Raw genomic sequence first — 16,459 nt, 5'->3', positions numbered from 1 at the left:
TGTCGGAGGGGCAGTACTGAGGGAGTGCCACACTGTCGGAGGGGCAGTACTGAGGGAGTGCCATACTGTCGTAGGGGCAGTACTGAGGGAGTGCCGCACTGTCGGAGGGGCAGTACTGAGGGAGTGCCACACTGTCGGAGGGGCAGTACTGAGGGAGTGCCACACTGTCGGAGGGGCAGTACTGAGGGAGTGCCATACTGTCGGAGGGGCAGTACTGAGGGAGTGCCACACTGTCGGAGGGGCAGTACTGAGGGAGTGCCACACTGTCGGAGGGGCAGTACTGAGGGAGTGCCACACTGTCGGAGAGGCAGTAAAAGATCCCACGGCCAATATTTTGAAGAAGAGCAGGGGGAGTTCTCCCCGGTGTCCTGGGGCCAATATTTATCCCTCAATCAATGTAACAAAAACAGATGATCTGGGTCATTATCACATCGCTGTGTGTGGGAGCTTGCTGTGCGCAAATCAGCGTTTCCCACATTACAACAGTGACTACACTCCCAAAGTACTTCATTGGCTGTAAAGCGCTTTGAGACGGCCTGAGGTGATGAAAGGCGCTATATAAATGCAAGTCTTTTTTTGATCTGTGCAGCGCAGCACCTGGATCTTTCTCTCTCTCTCTCAACCTTCTTGTGGACAAAGTGGATAAATCTTTGGCAACTGTCTGGGGGAAGGCAGTAACAGTTTGCCTGTTGGTGCTAGCAGAGGCAAGGGCTGAGTGTGCCTTGCCCCTGACTGGTTGCTGAGCTGGAAGGGAATGAATGCCACGCAGCAAGGGTCCTCGGGCTGAGTGGAGGAGGTCTGGGGGACCTCGGCTCAAGGAGCGCCCAGCAAACAGCCTGCCGGAGCAGCAGGGAGAGGGAGAGGTCAAGGGAGAGGCCCTGGTCACAGCGGCGGACAATGCTGGCTGGCTTGGCTGGCTGTTGGGCTTCAGTGCCTGGGGAGGGGCCGCGGCGGACTGTCGGTGGCATTGCGGTGGGTGCTTTGTGCACAGGCGCTGGGGCAGATGTTCCGCCACAGCTGGACACTCAGTGTTGCCTTGTGTAGAATGTATCCCGGGGGAAAGTGAGACAAAGTGTAGCGAGAGGGACCTGGGGACCGGGAGCAGGACCCAGGGAGCAGGAGCAGGACCCATTCCGGTAAGGACAAAGCAACGTGCACTCATTTGCAACAGTGATCTCTCTCTCTCTCTATTTTGTTTATTCACTACTGCAGATTTTTCGGGATGTCAGGGAAGTGCTGGTATTTCAGACACACTGCTGGTTGGGTTTGTACAGAGTCTCTCTACTTATAAGTCCCAATTTGTTTAGGTCTTCAGTTTATTTAGGTCTCTATCTGTGTATTGCATACTATACACAACTTTATCAGTGCATTGGTGTGTATATAGGTCTATAGATCTCCTCCAGCTCTCCCTGGTTTTAATCGCTCCACCATTGGTGGTCGTACCTTCAGCTGCCAAGGTCCAAAGCCCTGGAATTCCCTCCCTAAGTCCCTCAGTGCTGCCCCTCCGACCGTGCGGCGCTCCCTCAGTACCGCCCCTCCGACAGTGCGGCGCTCCCTCAGTACCGCCCCTCCGACAGTGCGGCGCTCCCTCAGTACTGCCCCTCCGACAGTGCGGCGCTCCCTCAGTACTGCCCCTCCGACAGTGCGGCGCTCCCTCAGTACTGCCCCTCCGACAGTGTGGGGCTCCCTCAGTACTGCCCCTCCGACAGTACGGCACTCCCTCAGTACCGCCCCCTCCGACAGTGCGGCGCTCCCTCAGTACTGCCCCTCCGACAGTGCGGCGCTCCCTCAGTACTGCCCCTCCGACAGTGCGGCGCTCCCTCAGTACTGCCCCCTCCGACAGTGCGGCGCTCCCTCAGTACCGCACCCTCCGACAGTGCGGCGCTCCCTCAGTACCGCCCCCTCCGACAGTGCGGCGCTCCCTCAGTACCGCCCCTCCGACAGTGCGGCCTCAGTACTGCCCCTCCGACAGTGCGGCCTCAGTACCGCCCCTCCGACAGTGCTCCCTCAGTACTGCCCCTCCGACAGTGCGGCCTCAGTACCGCCCCTCCGACAGTGCGGCGCTCCCTCAGTACCGCCCCTCCGACAGTGCGGCGCTCCCTCAGTACTGCCCCTCCGACAGTGCTCCCTCAGTACTGCCCCTCCGACAGTGCGGCCTCAGTACCGCCCCTCCGACAGTGCTCCCTCAGTACCGCCCCTCCGACAGTGCGGCGCTCCCTCAGTACCGCCCCTCCGACAGTGCGGCCTCAGTACTGCCCCTCCGACAGTGCGGCGCTCCCTCAGTACTGCCCCTCCGACAGTGCGGCCTCAGTACTGCCCCTCCGACAGTGCGGCCTCAGTACCGCCCCTCCGACAGTGCTCCCTCAGTACTGCCCCTCCGACAGTGCGGCCTCAGTACCGCCCCTCCGACAGTGCGGCCTCAGTACTGCCCCTCCGACAGTGCGGCGCTCCCTCAGTACCGCCCCTCCGACAGTGCGGCGCTCCCTCAGTACTGCCCCTCCGACAGTGCTCCCTCAGTACCGCCCCTCCGACAGTGCGGCCTCAGTACCGCCCCTCCGACAGTGCTCCCTCAGTACCGCCCCTCCGACAGTGCGGCCTCAGTACCGCCCCTCCGACAGTGCGGCCTCAGTACTGCCCCTCCGACAGTGCGGCGCTCCCTCAGTACCGCCCCTCCGACAGTGCTCCCTCAGTACTGCCCCTCCGACAGTGCGGCGCTCCCTCAGTACCGCCCCTCCGACAGTGCTCCCTCAGTACTGCCCCTCCGACAGTGCGGCGCTCCCTCAGTACTGCCCCTCCGACAGTGCTCCCTCAGTACTGCCCCTCCGACAGTGCGGCGCTCCCTCAGTACTGCCCTTCCGACAGTGCTCCCTCAGTACTGGGAATGTCGGCTCAGATCATGAGACTGACCGAAGTAAATCTATTGGTGGGCAGCCTGTGTGAGGAGAGAGACAATATGGAAACTAGTTACGATTGAGTTTTTTATTCAGGGTTTCGGGAGACAGGGTGTGATTGAGGGGAAGGATCAGTCCAACAAGATGAGGACCTTCAGTCTACACGTTGTATATTTGATGGTCATCAGTTCCCTGTCCGACATTAGCCTGGCGAGGAGATCGGCTGACCTGTACTGTGGAGGTGAGTGAACGCCCTTTAACCCCTGCTCGACCCCTCCTCCCTCATCATCTCCTGAAGTCACCCGCCTCTCTCACCCCTCCAATCAGCACCTCATGCCATCCCTTCCTGCGGGAGGAGGGGGGTTACTGGGGTCGAGGGAGGCTGTTTGACCTACCTCGGCTCATCGATGCAGAGACTCTGCATTCACTGCCCCTCCTCTCCCCCCAACCCCAGTCGCTGCATCCTATTGGCCCAGGTGGAACGTACAAGACCCCTTGGCACTATTTCGGAGAAGAGCAGGGGGAGCTCTCCCCAGTGTCCTGGCCAATATTTATCTCTCAACCAACATCACTCAAACAGATTACCTGATCATTATCACAACATTGCTGTGTGTGGGAGCTTGCTGTGCGCAAATTGGCTGCCGCGTTTCCCACATTACAACAGTGACTTACACTCCAACAAGTACTCTATTGGCTGTGAAGCTGCTATATAAAGGCAAGTCAGCCGTTGAATGATTGAGGTTTTATCAGGCCCTGCTTGTCAATCTGGGAATCAGGCTCCCATGTTGTTCGCTCTCCGGGCCTGCGGAACCTCCTGACTGCAGTGCACAAAGTATCTTTTACTGATTTCAACCTGTGTCCTACTCCCGGACTATTCACTTTAACTTCCCCCATCCATTATCCACCCACATTCTATCCGACGTAAACTAGAGGTGATCCAAAACTCCGCTGCCCCTGTGTCCTAACTCGCACCGAGTCCCACTCACCCATCACCCCCTGTGCTCGCTGCCCCGTGTCCTAACTCGCAACGAGTCCCGCTCACCCATCACCCCCTGTGCTCACTGCCCCCGTGTCCTAACTCGCACCCAGTCCCGCTCACCCATCACCCCCTGTGCTCACTGCCCCGTGTCCTAACTCGCACCGAGTCCCACTCACCCATCACCCCCTGTGCTCGCTGCCCCGTGTCCTAACTCGCACCGAGTCCCACTCACTGCCCCGTGTCCTAACTCACACCCAGTCCCACTCACCCATCACCCCCTGTGCTCACTGCCCCGTGTCCTAACTCGCAACGAGTCCCACTCACCCATCACCCCCTGTGCTCGCTGCCCCGTGTCCTAACTCGCACCCAGTCCCACTCACCCATCACCCCCTGGACCCTGTGTCCTAACTCGCACCAAGTCCCACTCACCCATCACCCCCTGTGCTCACTGCCCCCGTGTCCTAACTCGCACCGAGTCCCGCTCACTGCCCCGTGTCCTAACTCACACCCAGTCCCGCTCACCCATCACCCCCTGTGCTCACTGCCCCGTGTCCTAACTCGCACCGAGTCCCGCTCACTGCCCCGTGTCCTAACTCACACCCAGTCCCGCTCATCCATCACCCCCTGTGCTCGCTGCCCCGTGTCCTAACTCGCACCCAGTCCCACTCACCCATCACCCCCTGGACCCTGTGTCCTAACTCGCACCAAGTCCCACTCACCCATTACCCCATGTGCTCACTGCCCCCGTGTCCTAACTCGCACCGAGTCCCACTCACCCATCACCCCCTGTGCTCACTGACCCCGTGTCCTAACTCACACCCAGTCCCACTCACCCATCACCCCCTGTGCTCGCTGCCCCGTGTCCTAACTCGCACCCAGTCCCACTCACCCATCACCCCCTGGACCCTGTGTCCTAACTCGCACCAAGTCCCACTCACCCATCACCCCCTGTGCTCACTGCCCCCGTGTCCTAACTCGCACCGAGTCCCGCTCACCCATCACCCCCTGTGCTCGTTGCCCCGTGTCCTAACTCACACCCAGTCCCGCTCACCCATCACCCCCTGTGCTCACTGCCCCGTGTCCTAACTCGCACCCAGTCCCACTCACCCATCACCCCCTGTGCTCACTGACCTACATTGGCTCCCGGTTAAACAACGCCTCGATTTCAAAATTCTCACCCTTATTTACAAATCCCTCTCCCTATCTCTATGATCTCCTCCAGCCCCGACACCCCTCCCTATCTCTGTAACCTCCTCCAGCCCCAACACCCCTCCCTATCTCTGTAACCTCCTCCAGCCCCTACACCCTCCCTATCTCTGTAACCTCCTCCAGCCCCACAACCCCCCCCGAGATATCTGCACTCCTCTAATTCTGCCCTCCTGACCATCCCTGATTATAATCGCTCCACCATCGGTGGCCGTGCCTTCTGTTGCCTGGGCCCCAAGCTCTGGAACTCCCTCCCTAAACCTCTCCGCCTCTCTCTCCTCCTTCAAGACACTCCTTAAAACCTCCCTCTCTGACCAAGGTTTTGGTCACCTGCGCTGATTTCTTTTTATGTGGCTCGGTATCAAATTTATCATCATAGGCAGTCCCTTGGGATCGAGGAAGACTTGCTTCCACTCTAAACACGAGTCCTGAGGTGGCTGAACAGCCCAATATGAGAACCACAGACCCTGTCACAGGTGGGACAGATAGACGTTGAGGGAAGGGGAGGGTGGGACTGGTTTGCCGCACGCTCCTTCCGCTGCCTGCGCTTGCTTTCTGCACGCTCTCGGCGACGAGACTCGAGGTGCTCAGCGCCCTCCCGGATGCACTTCCTCCACTGAGGGCGGACTGGTCTTTGGGCCAGGGACTCCCAGGTGTCGGTGGGGATGTTGCACTTTATCAGGGAGGCTTTGAGGGTGTCCAAATTGCGTTATCACGCTCCTGTGAAACACCTAGGGACGTTTTACTATGTGAAAGGGCTATATAACTACAAGATGTTATTGTTGGGCTCCTGTGTAAGGATCACTCCCATTACAAAAGGCTGAGTCTCGCCCCACCATCTGACCGAGGCTCGGAATCAACGGTGTGGATCTGCTCACTTTCCCCGGGGCTTGTCTGTGGGACTGGTCACAGCCGAGTCTGATCCTATCCTTCCCCAGTGTGTGCATATGTCTGAAATAATAACTTGCATTTCTATAGCGCCTTTCTCAACCACCAGACAGTCCACAGCGCTTCGCAGCCAATGAAGCACTTTTTGAATTGTATCACTGTTGTAATGTGGGAAACACGGCAGCCAATTTGCGCACAGCAAGCTCCCACACACAGCAGTGTGATAATGACCCAGATCATCTGTGATTTGGGTGATGTTGGCGGAGGATAAATATTGGCCCCGGGACACCAGGGAGAACGTTCCTGCTCTTCTTCGAAATAGTGCCATGGGATCTTTTTCAGCTCCCTGAGAGGGCAGACGGGGCCTCGGTTTAACATCTCATCTGAAAGACAGTGCGGAACTCCCTCAGTACCGCCCCTCCGACAGTGTGGCGCTCCCTCAGTACTGCCCCTCCGACAGTGCGGCGCTCCCTCAGTACTGCCCCTCCGACAGTGCGGCGCTCCCTCAGTACTGCCCCTCCGACAGTGCGGCACTCCCTCAGTACCGCCCCTCCGACAGCGCAGCGCTCCCTCAGTACCGCCCCTCCGACAGCGCAGCGCTCCCTCAGTACTGCCCCTCCGACAGTGCGGCACTCTCTCAGTACTGCCCCTCCGACAGTGCGGCACTCCCTCAGTACTGCCCCTCCGACAGTGCGGCACTCCCTCAGCACTGCCCCTCCGACAGTGCGCCGCTCCCTCAGTACCGCCCCTCCGACAGTGCGGCGCTCCCTCAGTACTGCCCCTCCGACAGTGCGGGACTCCCTCAGTACTGCCCCTCCGACAGTTCGGCGCTCCCTCAGTGCTGCCCCTCCGACAGTGCGGGACTCCCTCAGTACTGCACTGGGAGTGTGTGTAGTGAGAGAGAGAGAGAGTGTGTGTTTGTGTGTGTGTGTGTGTGTGTGTGTGTGGATGTAAAATATAGCGCCGAGGAATGCAGTACATGGAATCCAACAATCTAAAACCCCAGAGTATAGGCCCATTCTACTCACTTGGTTGGGGGGTGCCCAGAATTTGCAATCGGGCCTTTGGTGCTACAAGACAGGTCACCATTTCCCTTTTGAGTGCATTGGGTCTTTACCGTGTCACAGTTCCACAGGGCTCAGGAACTTCTCCTTCATCATAGACAGTCCCGCGAAGCGAGGATGACTTGCTGCCACACCAAAAAGGGATGAGTTCCCAGGTGTTTTAATGAAGGACCGAATATTCCGGATCCCGAACTACATCCTGAAGGGTGGAAGATGCCTGTGGGTGGATTGTTTTAACGTGGGGTGACCGTTGCACACCAGCCACCACACGGGGCTTGACAGAGCGAGGTCTCGGTCCAGGGGCAAGGGTTAACCAGGACGGCTGGAGACCTGCTCTGCTGCACGGACCCAGTGCGCCCACATATCGCACAGTGTGGGCTGGTCCGTGCTGCCCCTGGGCCCTCGCCTCTCCTGGGCCCCGATCACGTCCCTCTGCAATCTCTCGCCGCTCCATCGCTCCCGACCTTACCGCTCCTGCTGTACCTGCCCACGCTCCAATCACCGACCTGGGTTATGATGGCGTCCAATCCAGTCGCGCCCTTTGCTGCTACCGCCCTCCTGTACCAGCTCGCGCTGCTTCCCCAGTACGTCACCAAGGCAGGCACTGTCACGTGATGGTATTGACTCAAGGGGCTATGAGGCAAACTCCTGCGTCTTCTGTTCTGAGTGGACTGACTCCCTGTCTTCAGCCTGCAGGGCACTGGTGGACGAGATAGAATGGGAAATCTCGCAAGTGGATCCCGAGAAAGTCATCGAGACGGGATCCTTCGTCCTGGGACCAGACGGCATGCCCATGGCCATAGAGGTAAGTGTCAGGGGGCATCACCTGTCTCCCCAAATCCCCTCTCCCCGTCTAACGTCTCCCCGTCTCTCTCTCTCTCCGTCTCCCCATACCGCGGCTCCTCCCTCACCCGTCTGCCATGGTCTGGGTGGGGACACACTGAGACGCAGTGACCCACCCCGGGGAGGGGGAGGGGGAGTGACCCACCCCGGGGTGGGGGAAGGGGAGGGGGAGTGACCCACCCCGGGGAGGGGGAGGGGGAGTGACCCACCCCGGGGAGGGGGAGGGGGAGTGACCCACTCCGGGGAGGGGGAGGGGGAGGGTTTGGGGACACACTGAGGCGGTGTGTCTCACCCCATCTCTCCCCTTCAACTCCCCTTTTGGATGAGACATTAAACCGAGGCTGTTATATAAGCAGACTATAGATATACTCTCTGTGTAGTCACTGTATAGTTGCATAAGATGGAGACTTGTTACCTGATGTACTATCAATAAGGTTCACACCATGTATATACTATGCTGGCACCACTAGAGGGTGCAACTGGTGGAGACCGGGGTTTGCTGCCCCTGTGGCAGGGGCTGTCCACCAGAGGGCACTGCGCTGGGAGACCTGAGGGTCACCTGCACAGGTGTGCAGTGCCCAGTATAAAAGCCTGCCCCAACATGCTTGTGCCTCACGCTGGAGTTACAAGTAAAGGACCGAGGTCACTACACTTTGAGTACAACACATTGCCTCGTGGAGACATTCATTAGTGCTCTACAGACATAGGGCAGACGGGGCCTCAGTTCTCGGGTGGATGTAAAAGATCCCAGGGCACTATTTGGAAGAAGAGCAGGGGGAGTTCTCCCCGGTGTCCTGGGGCCAATAGTTATCCCTCGACCAACCCAACAAAAAACAGATGATCTGGGTCATTATCACATCGCTGTGTGTGGGAGCTTGCTGTGCACAAATTGGCGTTTCCCACAATACAACAGTGAGCGCACTCCCAAAGTGCTTCATTGGCTGTGAGGAGTTTTGAGACACCCGATGGTGGTGAAAGGCGCTATATAAATGCAGGTCTTCCTTCTCTCACTGACCCCAGGTCCCTTATGCCAGGTCCGAGACCTTCTTGCTGGAGCTGCTGGAACGGGTGTGTGAGCACATGACGGAGTACGGGGAGCAGACACATCCCGCCACACAGCGACGTTCCTACCTGCGCGTCCTTTCCCGGGACGGTGTGAGCGTCGACCTTCACCATACCCACTCCTCCGCCGACGGCATTGCCAACTTAAAGCTGGCCGTAAGTATCCCGCTTGTGACTCAGTCCCGAAACCCTCTCCGCTGGGGGCAACAGCTGCCGAGACTCTTTCTGTGACGAGGGAGCAGGGCAGATCTTCCCGATGTCCTGGGACAATATTTATCCAGCGCTCCCTCAGTACCGCCCCTCCGACAGTGCGGCGCTCCCTCAGTACCGCCCCTCCGACAGTGCGGCGCTCCCTCAGTACCGCCCCTCCGACAGTGCGGCGTTCCCTCAGTACCGCCCCTCCGACAGTGCGGCGTTCCCTCAGCACTGCCCCTCCGACAGTGCGGCGCTCCCTCAGTACCGCCCCTCCGACAGTGCGGCGCTCCCTCAGCACTGCCCCTCCGACAGTGCGGCGCTCCCTCAGCACTGCCCCTCCGACAGTGCGGCGCTCCCTCAGTACTGCCCCTCCGACAGTGCGGCGTTCCCTCAGTACTGCCCCTCCGACAGTGCGGCACTCCCTCAGTACTGCCCCTCCGACAGTGCGGCGCTCCCTCAGTACTGCCCCTCCGACAGTGCGGCGCTCCCTCAGTACTGCCCCTCCGACAGTGCGGCACTCCCTCAGTACTGCCCCTCCGACAGTGCGGCGCTCCCTCAGTACTGCCCCTCCGACAGTGCGGGGCTCCCTCAGTACTGCCCCTCCAATAGTGTAACACTCCCTCAGTACTGCCCCTCCGACAGTGCGGCGCTCCCTCAGTACTGCCCCTCCGACAGTGCGGCGCTCCCTCAGTACTGCCCCTCCGACAGTGCGGCGCTCCCTCAGTACTGCCCCTCCGACAGTGCGGCGCTCCCTCAGTACTGCCCCTCCGACAGTGCGGCGCTCCCTCAGTACTGCCCCTCCGACAGTGCGGCGCTCCCTCAGTACTGCCCCTCCGACAGTGCGGCGCTCCCTCAGTACTGCCCCTCCGACAGTGCGGCGCTCCCTCAGTCATGGCTTGTAAAACAAATGGGAGAGGGTATCACGACATATTTTTAAAACCCTATTTCTCCCACAGTGTGAAAAGCTTGCGGAGGAGTACGAAGATGAATTCATCGAATTCTTCTCACACGAGACCAGCAATGTGAAAGACCGACTGTGCAGCAAGAGAACAGGTAGATTTCAACTTCAGTCTCGCCTGGCCATCAGTGGGGTGGGGTACTGAGGGGGGGGGCAGTGTGTGGGACCTTACCCCAGCCTGGCCATCACTGGGGTGGGGTACTGAGGGGGGGGCCCAGTGTGTGTGGGACCTTACCCCAGCCTGGCCATCACTGGGGTGGGGTACTGAGGGGGGGGGGCGGTATGTGGGACCTTACCCCAGCCTGGCCATCACTGGGGTGGGGTACTGAGGGGGGGGCCCAGTGTGTGTGGGACCTTACCCCAGCCTGGCCATCACTGGGGTGGGGTACTGAGGGGGGGGGCAGTGTGTGGGACCTTACCCCAGCCTGGCCATCACTGGGGTGGGGTACTGAGGGGGGGGCAGTGTGTGGGACCTTACCCCAGCCTGGCCATCACTGGGGTGGGGTACTGAGGGGGGGGGCCCAGTGTGTGTGGGACCTTACCCCAGCCTGGCCATCAGTGGGGTGGGGTACTGAGGGGGGGGGGGCAGTGTATGTGGGACCTTACCCCAGCCTGGCCATCACTGGGGTGGGGTACTGAGGGGGGGGGGGCAGTGTATGTGGGACCTTACCCCAGCCTGGCCATCAGTGGGGTGGGGTACTGAGGGGGGGGGCCCAGTGTGTGTGGGACCTTACCCCAGCCTGGCCATCACTGGGGTGGGGTACTGAGGGGGGGGGGGGGGGGCGGTGTGTGGGACCTTACCCCAGCCTGGCCATCACTGGGGTGGGGTACTGAGGGGGGGGCCCAGTGTGTGTGGGACCTTACCCCAGCCTGGCCATCACTGGGGTGGGGTACTGAGGGGGGGGGGCGGTGTGTGGGACCTTACCCCAGCCTGGCCATCACTGGGGTGGGGTACTGAGGGGGGGGGGGGCGGTGTGTGGGACCTTACCCCAGCCTGGCCATCACTGGGGTGGGGTGTTGGAGGGTATGTAAGGCCCAGAATCCATCGGTGGTTGGGTGCTGCATTAGCTGTTGTGGGGGGGCTGGGCTATAGTTAGCGTCAGTCCCCGGGGTCAGGAGGGGGGGGGGGTGTGTATAGTTAGTCTCAGTCACCGGGGGCCGGGGGAATATAGTTACCTCCGTTCCCCCCCTGGGTTAGGGAAGGGGTGTACAATTCCTGCCTGTGGTCACTGCCCAGATTGGTGAGTGTGTGTGTGTGTGTGGCGTGCATGACCCTACAAACTGGCTGTAACGCACCCCTAACCGCACCTTTAACATAGTAAAACAGCCCAAGGCGCTCCGCAATACAAAACAGATAAATATAACGCCGAACCATGTGAGGAATTAGGGCAGGTGACCAAAAGCCTGGGCAAAGACGTAGATTTTACGGAGCATCTTGAAGGAGGAAAGAGAGGCGGAGAGGTTTAGGGAGGGAGTTCCAGAGCTTGGGGCCCAGGCAACAGAAGGCACGGCCACCGATGGTGGAGCGATTATAATCAGGGATGGTCAGGAGGGCAGAATTAGAGCATAGATCTCGTGTGGGGGTGTGGGGGGGGTGGGGGAGGGGGGTGGGGGGGGTTATAGAGATAGGGAGGGGGTGAGGAGGCCATGGAGGGATTTGAAAACCAGGATGAGAATTTTGAAAACGAGGCGTTGCTTAACCTGGAGCCAATGTAGGTCAGTGAGCACAGGGGGTGATGGGTGAGTGGGACTCGGTGCGAGTTAGGACACAGGGCAGTGAGCACAGGGGGTGATGGGTGAGCGGGACTCGGTGCGAGTTGGGACACGGGGCAGTGAGCACAGGGGGTGATGGGTGAGTGGGACTCGGTGTGAGTTAGGACACGGGGTCAGTGAGCACAGGGGGGTGATGGGTGAGTGGGACTCGGTGTGAGTTAGGACACGGGGCAGTGAGCACAGGGGGTGATGGGTGAGCGGGACTCGGTGCGAGTTAGGACACGGGGTCAGTGAGCACAGGGGGTGATGGGTGAGTGGGACTCGGTGCGAGTTAGGACACGGGGGCAGTGAGCACAGTGGGTGATGGGTGAGTGGGACTGGGTGCGAGTTAGGACACGGGGCAGTGAGCACAGGGGGTGATGGGTGACTGGGACTTGGTGTGAGTTAGGACACGGGGGCAGTGAGCACAGGGGGTGATGGGTGAGCGGGACTCGGTGCGAGTTAGGACACGGGGGCAGTGAGCACAGGGGGTGATGTGTGAGTGGGACTGGGTGCGAGTTAGGACACGGGGCAGTGAGCACAGGGGGTGATGGGTGAGTGGGACTTGGTGTGAGTTAGGACACGGGGGCAGTGGGCACAGGGGGTGATGGGTGAGTGGGACTCGGTGCGAGTTAGGACATGGGGGCAGTGAGCACAGTGGGTGATGGGTGAGTGGGACTCGGTGCGAGTTAGGACACGGGTCAGTGAGCACAGGGGGTGATGGGTGAGTGGGACTCGGTGTGAGTTAGGACACGGGGTCAGCGAGCACAGGGGGTGATGGGTGAGTGGGACATGGTGCGAGTTAGGACACGGGTCAGTGAGCACAGGGGGTGATGGGTGAGTGGGACTCGGTGCGAGTTAGGACACGGGGTCAGTGAGCACAGGGGGTGATGAGTGAGCGGGACTCGGTGCGAGTTAGGACACGGGGACAGCCGAGTTTTGGATCACCTCTAGTTTACGTCGGGTAGAATGTGGGAGGCCGGCCAGGAGTGCGTTGGAATAGTCAAGTCTGGAGGTAACAAAGGCACGGATGAGGGTTTCAGCAGCGGATGAGCTGAGGCAGGGGGCGGAGACGGGCGATGTTACGGAGGGTGGAAATAGGCGATGAGTTATGCTGCGTTGATCGCCCAGCACCAACCACTTGGCCACAGACCACCCAACACCTGCGCGGCAAGAGTGTAAGTGATGCCTGCATCTTTGCTTGTTCCCTCCGCAGACCTGTGCGACCATGCTCTCCACACGCACCACGACGAACTGTGAGGTCCCGTTCCCCTGTCTCGCTCCCACCGCTGACCCTGGCAGTGGGACATGCGCGAGGGGCTGCGTCCTAGTGATGGACAAGGACAAGGACGGCGGTGGAGGAGGAAGATGGATTCCAAAGGCTGGTGCTCGGGATTCGGACCGTCGGCTCCATCCCCCCCGACCGAGTGTCCCTGAAGAATTGCGTGCCTGCCTGTTGGGGGTCCATGCTGGTCGCTCCAGAAAAGCCACGGAGTCCATTCGCACGTCAGTGCTGGGTCGATACAAGGCCGGGCTGGGCCAGAGGCAGGACTGTCCCCAAGGAAAGTTAGTCACAAAAGAGTCAACATCACTCAGGAAAAACAGCTTTAAAAGAAATATATATTTTTAATGCAAGCTTCCCAAACCCCCTTCTCTCTCAGTAATATTGCTGGCTTCATTGTTGTCCCGTGTCACTAAATAAATTCATTGGAAGTACCCTTGGAGTGTCTGGAAGACTTAGATTTCGACAGAGCCTTCCACTACCTCAGCACCTCCCAAAGCGTTATACGATACTTTTATTGAAGTGTGGTCATTGTTTTAATGTGGGAAACACAGCAGCACAAGAAGCTCCCACAAACATGAGGGATAAATATTGGCCCCAGGACACTGGGGAGAACTCCCCCTGCTCGTCTTCCAAATAGTGGCTGTGGGATCTTTCACATCCACCTGAGAGGGGGCAGACGGGGCCTCGGTTTAACGTCTCATCTGAAAGACAGCACCTCCGACAGTGCGGCGCTCCCTCAGTACTGCCCCTCCGACAGTGCGGCGCTCCCTCAGTACTGCCCCTCCGACACTCCCTCAGTACTGCCCCTCCGACAGTGCGGCGCTCCCTCAGTACTGCCCCTCCGACACTCCCTCAGCACTGCCCCTCCGACACTCCCTCAGTACTGCCCCTCCGACAGTGCGGCACTCCCTCAGTACTGCCCCTCCGACAGAGCGGCGCTCCCTCAGCACTGCCCCTCCGACACTCCCTCAGTACTGCCCCCCCCCCCCGACAGTGCGGTGCTCCCTCAGTACCTAGAAGCTAGGGGGTTAATTGCAATTCAGTCTGTTTTTGTCAGAAATTCTATCCTTATGAAAATGCAGAAGTCAGAGATTTAAGGAAAGGAGCAGAGACAACATGAGGAAATAAGTTTTCACAGTGTTGGTGTGATCGAGAACACACTGCCTGAAAGGGCGGAGGATTCAATCGTAACTTTCAAAAGGAAACTGGACAAATACTTGGAAGGGAAATAAAATGACAGAGCAATGGGGAAAGAATAGGGGAGTGCGTCTAATTGGATAGCTCTATTGATGGGCCAAATGGCCTCCTCTGTCATTCTGATTCCATTGTATAAAAATATTATCTTCTGTTGAAACAGGAAAAATTACAGCCCTTCAGAAAGTAGATTCAGCTGAGGCACAGGAGGGGCCCTGCGCTCCAGGCCAAGGAGTTGGGAGACTCAAAACTGAGGCACCAGAGCTCCACCACAGGCCGGAGGGTGTAATTACAGCATGACCAGTTTACATACAGTTTCCATGACCAGGTTACTTATAATGGTTAAAAAAAGTCAAACAAAGATAGGACAAATGGAAGTAAGATTTAATCGACAGGTTTGTGTACATGGAAGATTTTAATATATATTAGACATCAAGAACATTCAGATAAAATGTACAGGATATTTAAAAAATAACTACCCAAAAATACTAGAGTAGGACCTACTAGGTTAATCACCTATAAACTTAGCTCCCTAATTCAGGTTAAATCAGTACTTGCTCAGGGCTCCACAGAACATTGCAATACCCCTGCCCTCTTTTCTTATAGATGTAGATACCTTGCTGCAGTCAGTTTGCAAAACGGACCTTCGATCCTCCCCAAGTGGCATTCCCTCGACACCGTCCCATCAAACACTCCCAGGGCAGGTACAGGGGGTTAGATACAGAGTAAAGCTCCCTCTACACTGTCCCATCAAACACTCCCAGGGCAGGTACAGGGGGTTAGATACAGAGTAAAGCTCCCTCTACACTGTCCCATCAAACACTCCCAGGGCAGGTACAGGGGGTTAGATACAGATTAAAGCTCCCTCTACACTGTCCCATCAAACACTCCCAGGGCAGGTACAGGGGGTTAGATACAGAGTAAAGCTCCCTCTACACTGTCCCATCAAACATTACCAGGGCAGGTATACCACAGGGTTAGATACAGAGTAAAGCTCCCTCTACACTGACCCATCAAACACTCCCAGGGCAGGTACAGGGAGTTAGATACAGAGTAAAGCTCCCTCTACACTGTCCCATCAAACATTACCAGGGCAGGTATACCACAGGGTTAGATACAGAGTAAAGCTCCCTCTACACTGACCCATCAAACACTCCCAGGGCAGGTACAGGGAGTTAGATACAGAGTAAAGCTCCCTCTACACTGTCCCCATCAAACACTCCCAGGGCAGGTACAGGGGGTTAGATACAGAGTAAAGCTCCCTCTACACTGTCCCCATCAAACACTCCCAGGGCAGGTACAGGGGGTTAGATACTGAGTAAAGCTCCCTCTACACTGTCCCATCAAACACTCCCAGGGCAGGTACAGCACGGGACTAGATACAGAGTAAAGCTCCCTCTACACTGACCCATCAAACAATCCCAGGGCAGGTACAGGGAGTTAGATACTGAGTAAAGCTCCCTCTACACTGTCCCCATCAAACACTCCCAGGGTGGGTGAAGACCCACACGTGAGAAAACTGCATAAAACCGTGTCGATGTGTTATTGGACAATGAGAAAGTACAGTGATGATAATTTTCTCGCCCCGCTGGAGAGGTGGCAATCAGCACAGTAAGACAGGTGACAGTGTAAAACAAACTGGTACACTCAAATCAAGATGGATGAACGAACCCCAAATCAAACTTGGGGCGAAGACTAACCCTTCAGCCGGACCGGGCACAGGTTCCGACAGGCCCCACCCACCAATAAGTCACCTGTGGTGAGATGGCAGGGCAGGGCAGGCGGGTGTTCTCCGTGCCCGTCTAGGGTTCCTTCACCTCAACTCGTGCGTCACCGCCGGTCAGGGAGCAGGAAATGTCCAGCCTGCCGAGGGAGCGGCTGGGGCGGAGGGGGGGGGTTAAAGGGAGTCGGGAAGGGGGGGGTTAGAGGGAGTCGGTGAGGGGGGGGGGGCAGAGGGAGCCGGGGAGTCGGGGAGGGGGGGCAAGAGGGAGTCGGGGAGGGGGGGCAAGAGGGAGTCGGGGAGGGGGGGCAAGAGGGAGTCGGGGAGGGGGGGCAAGAGGGAGTCGGGGAGGGGGGGCAAGAGGGAGTCGGGGAGGGGGGGCAAGAGGGAGTCGGGGAGGGGGGGCAAGAGGGAGTCGGGGA

At 58.5% G+C, this 16,459-nt stretch overlaps 2 protein-coding genes across 2 annotated transcripts in view; one reads left to right on the top strand and one right to left on the bottom strand.

Annotated features, from left to right (window-relative positions):
• Nucleotides 1-657: 657 nt before the first annotated feature.
• LOC139241118 (protein canopy homolog 2-like) lies at nt 658-13,542 on the top strand. Its single transcript, XM_070869812.1, has 6 exons — nt 658-1,136; nt 2,988-3,132; nt 7,718-7,833; nt 8,892-9,089; nt 10,085-10,181; nt 13,055-13,542. The coding sequence occupies exons 1-6, from the start codon at nt 759-761 to the stop codon at nt 13,096-13,098; spliced, it is 978 nt and encodes a 325-aa protein (XP_070725913.1). The 5' UTR covers nt 658-758; the 3' UTR covers nt 13,099-13,542.
• A 2,577-nt stretch (nt 13,543-16,119) lies between these two features.
• mob4 (MOB family member 4, phocein) overlaps nt 16,120-16,459 on the bottom strand; it is an 18,904-nt gene continuing 18,564 nt past the window's right edge. The window contains exon 7 of the mRNA XM_070869778.1: nt 16,120-16,195. Within this exon, the coding sequence (XP_070725879.1) occupies nt 16,120-16,195 (76 nt within the window). The remainder of the gene's footprint in view (nt 16,196-16,459) is intronic.

The sequence above is a fragment of the Pristiophorus japonicus genome, chromosome Y, assembly GCF_044704955.1.
Source record: "Pristiophorus japonicus isolate sPriJap1 chromosome Y, sPriJap1.hap1, whole genome shotgun sequence".
NCBI lineage: Eukaryota > Metazoa > Chordata > Chondrichthyes > Pristiophoridae > Pristiophorus > Pristiophorus japonicus.
Note: the sequence above shows the minus strand (reverse complement) of the source record. Positions and strands in the feature narration are given on the sequence as shown.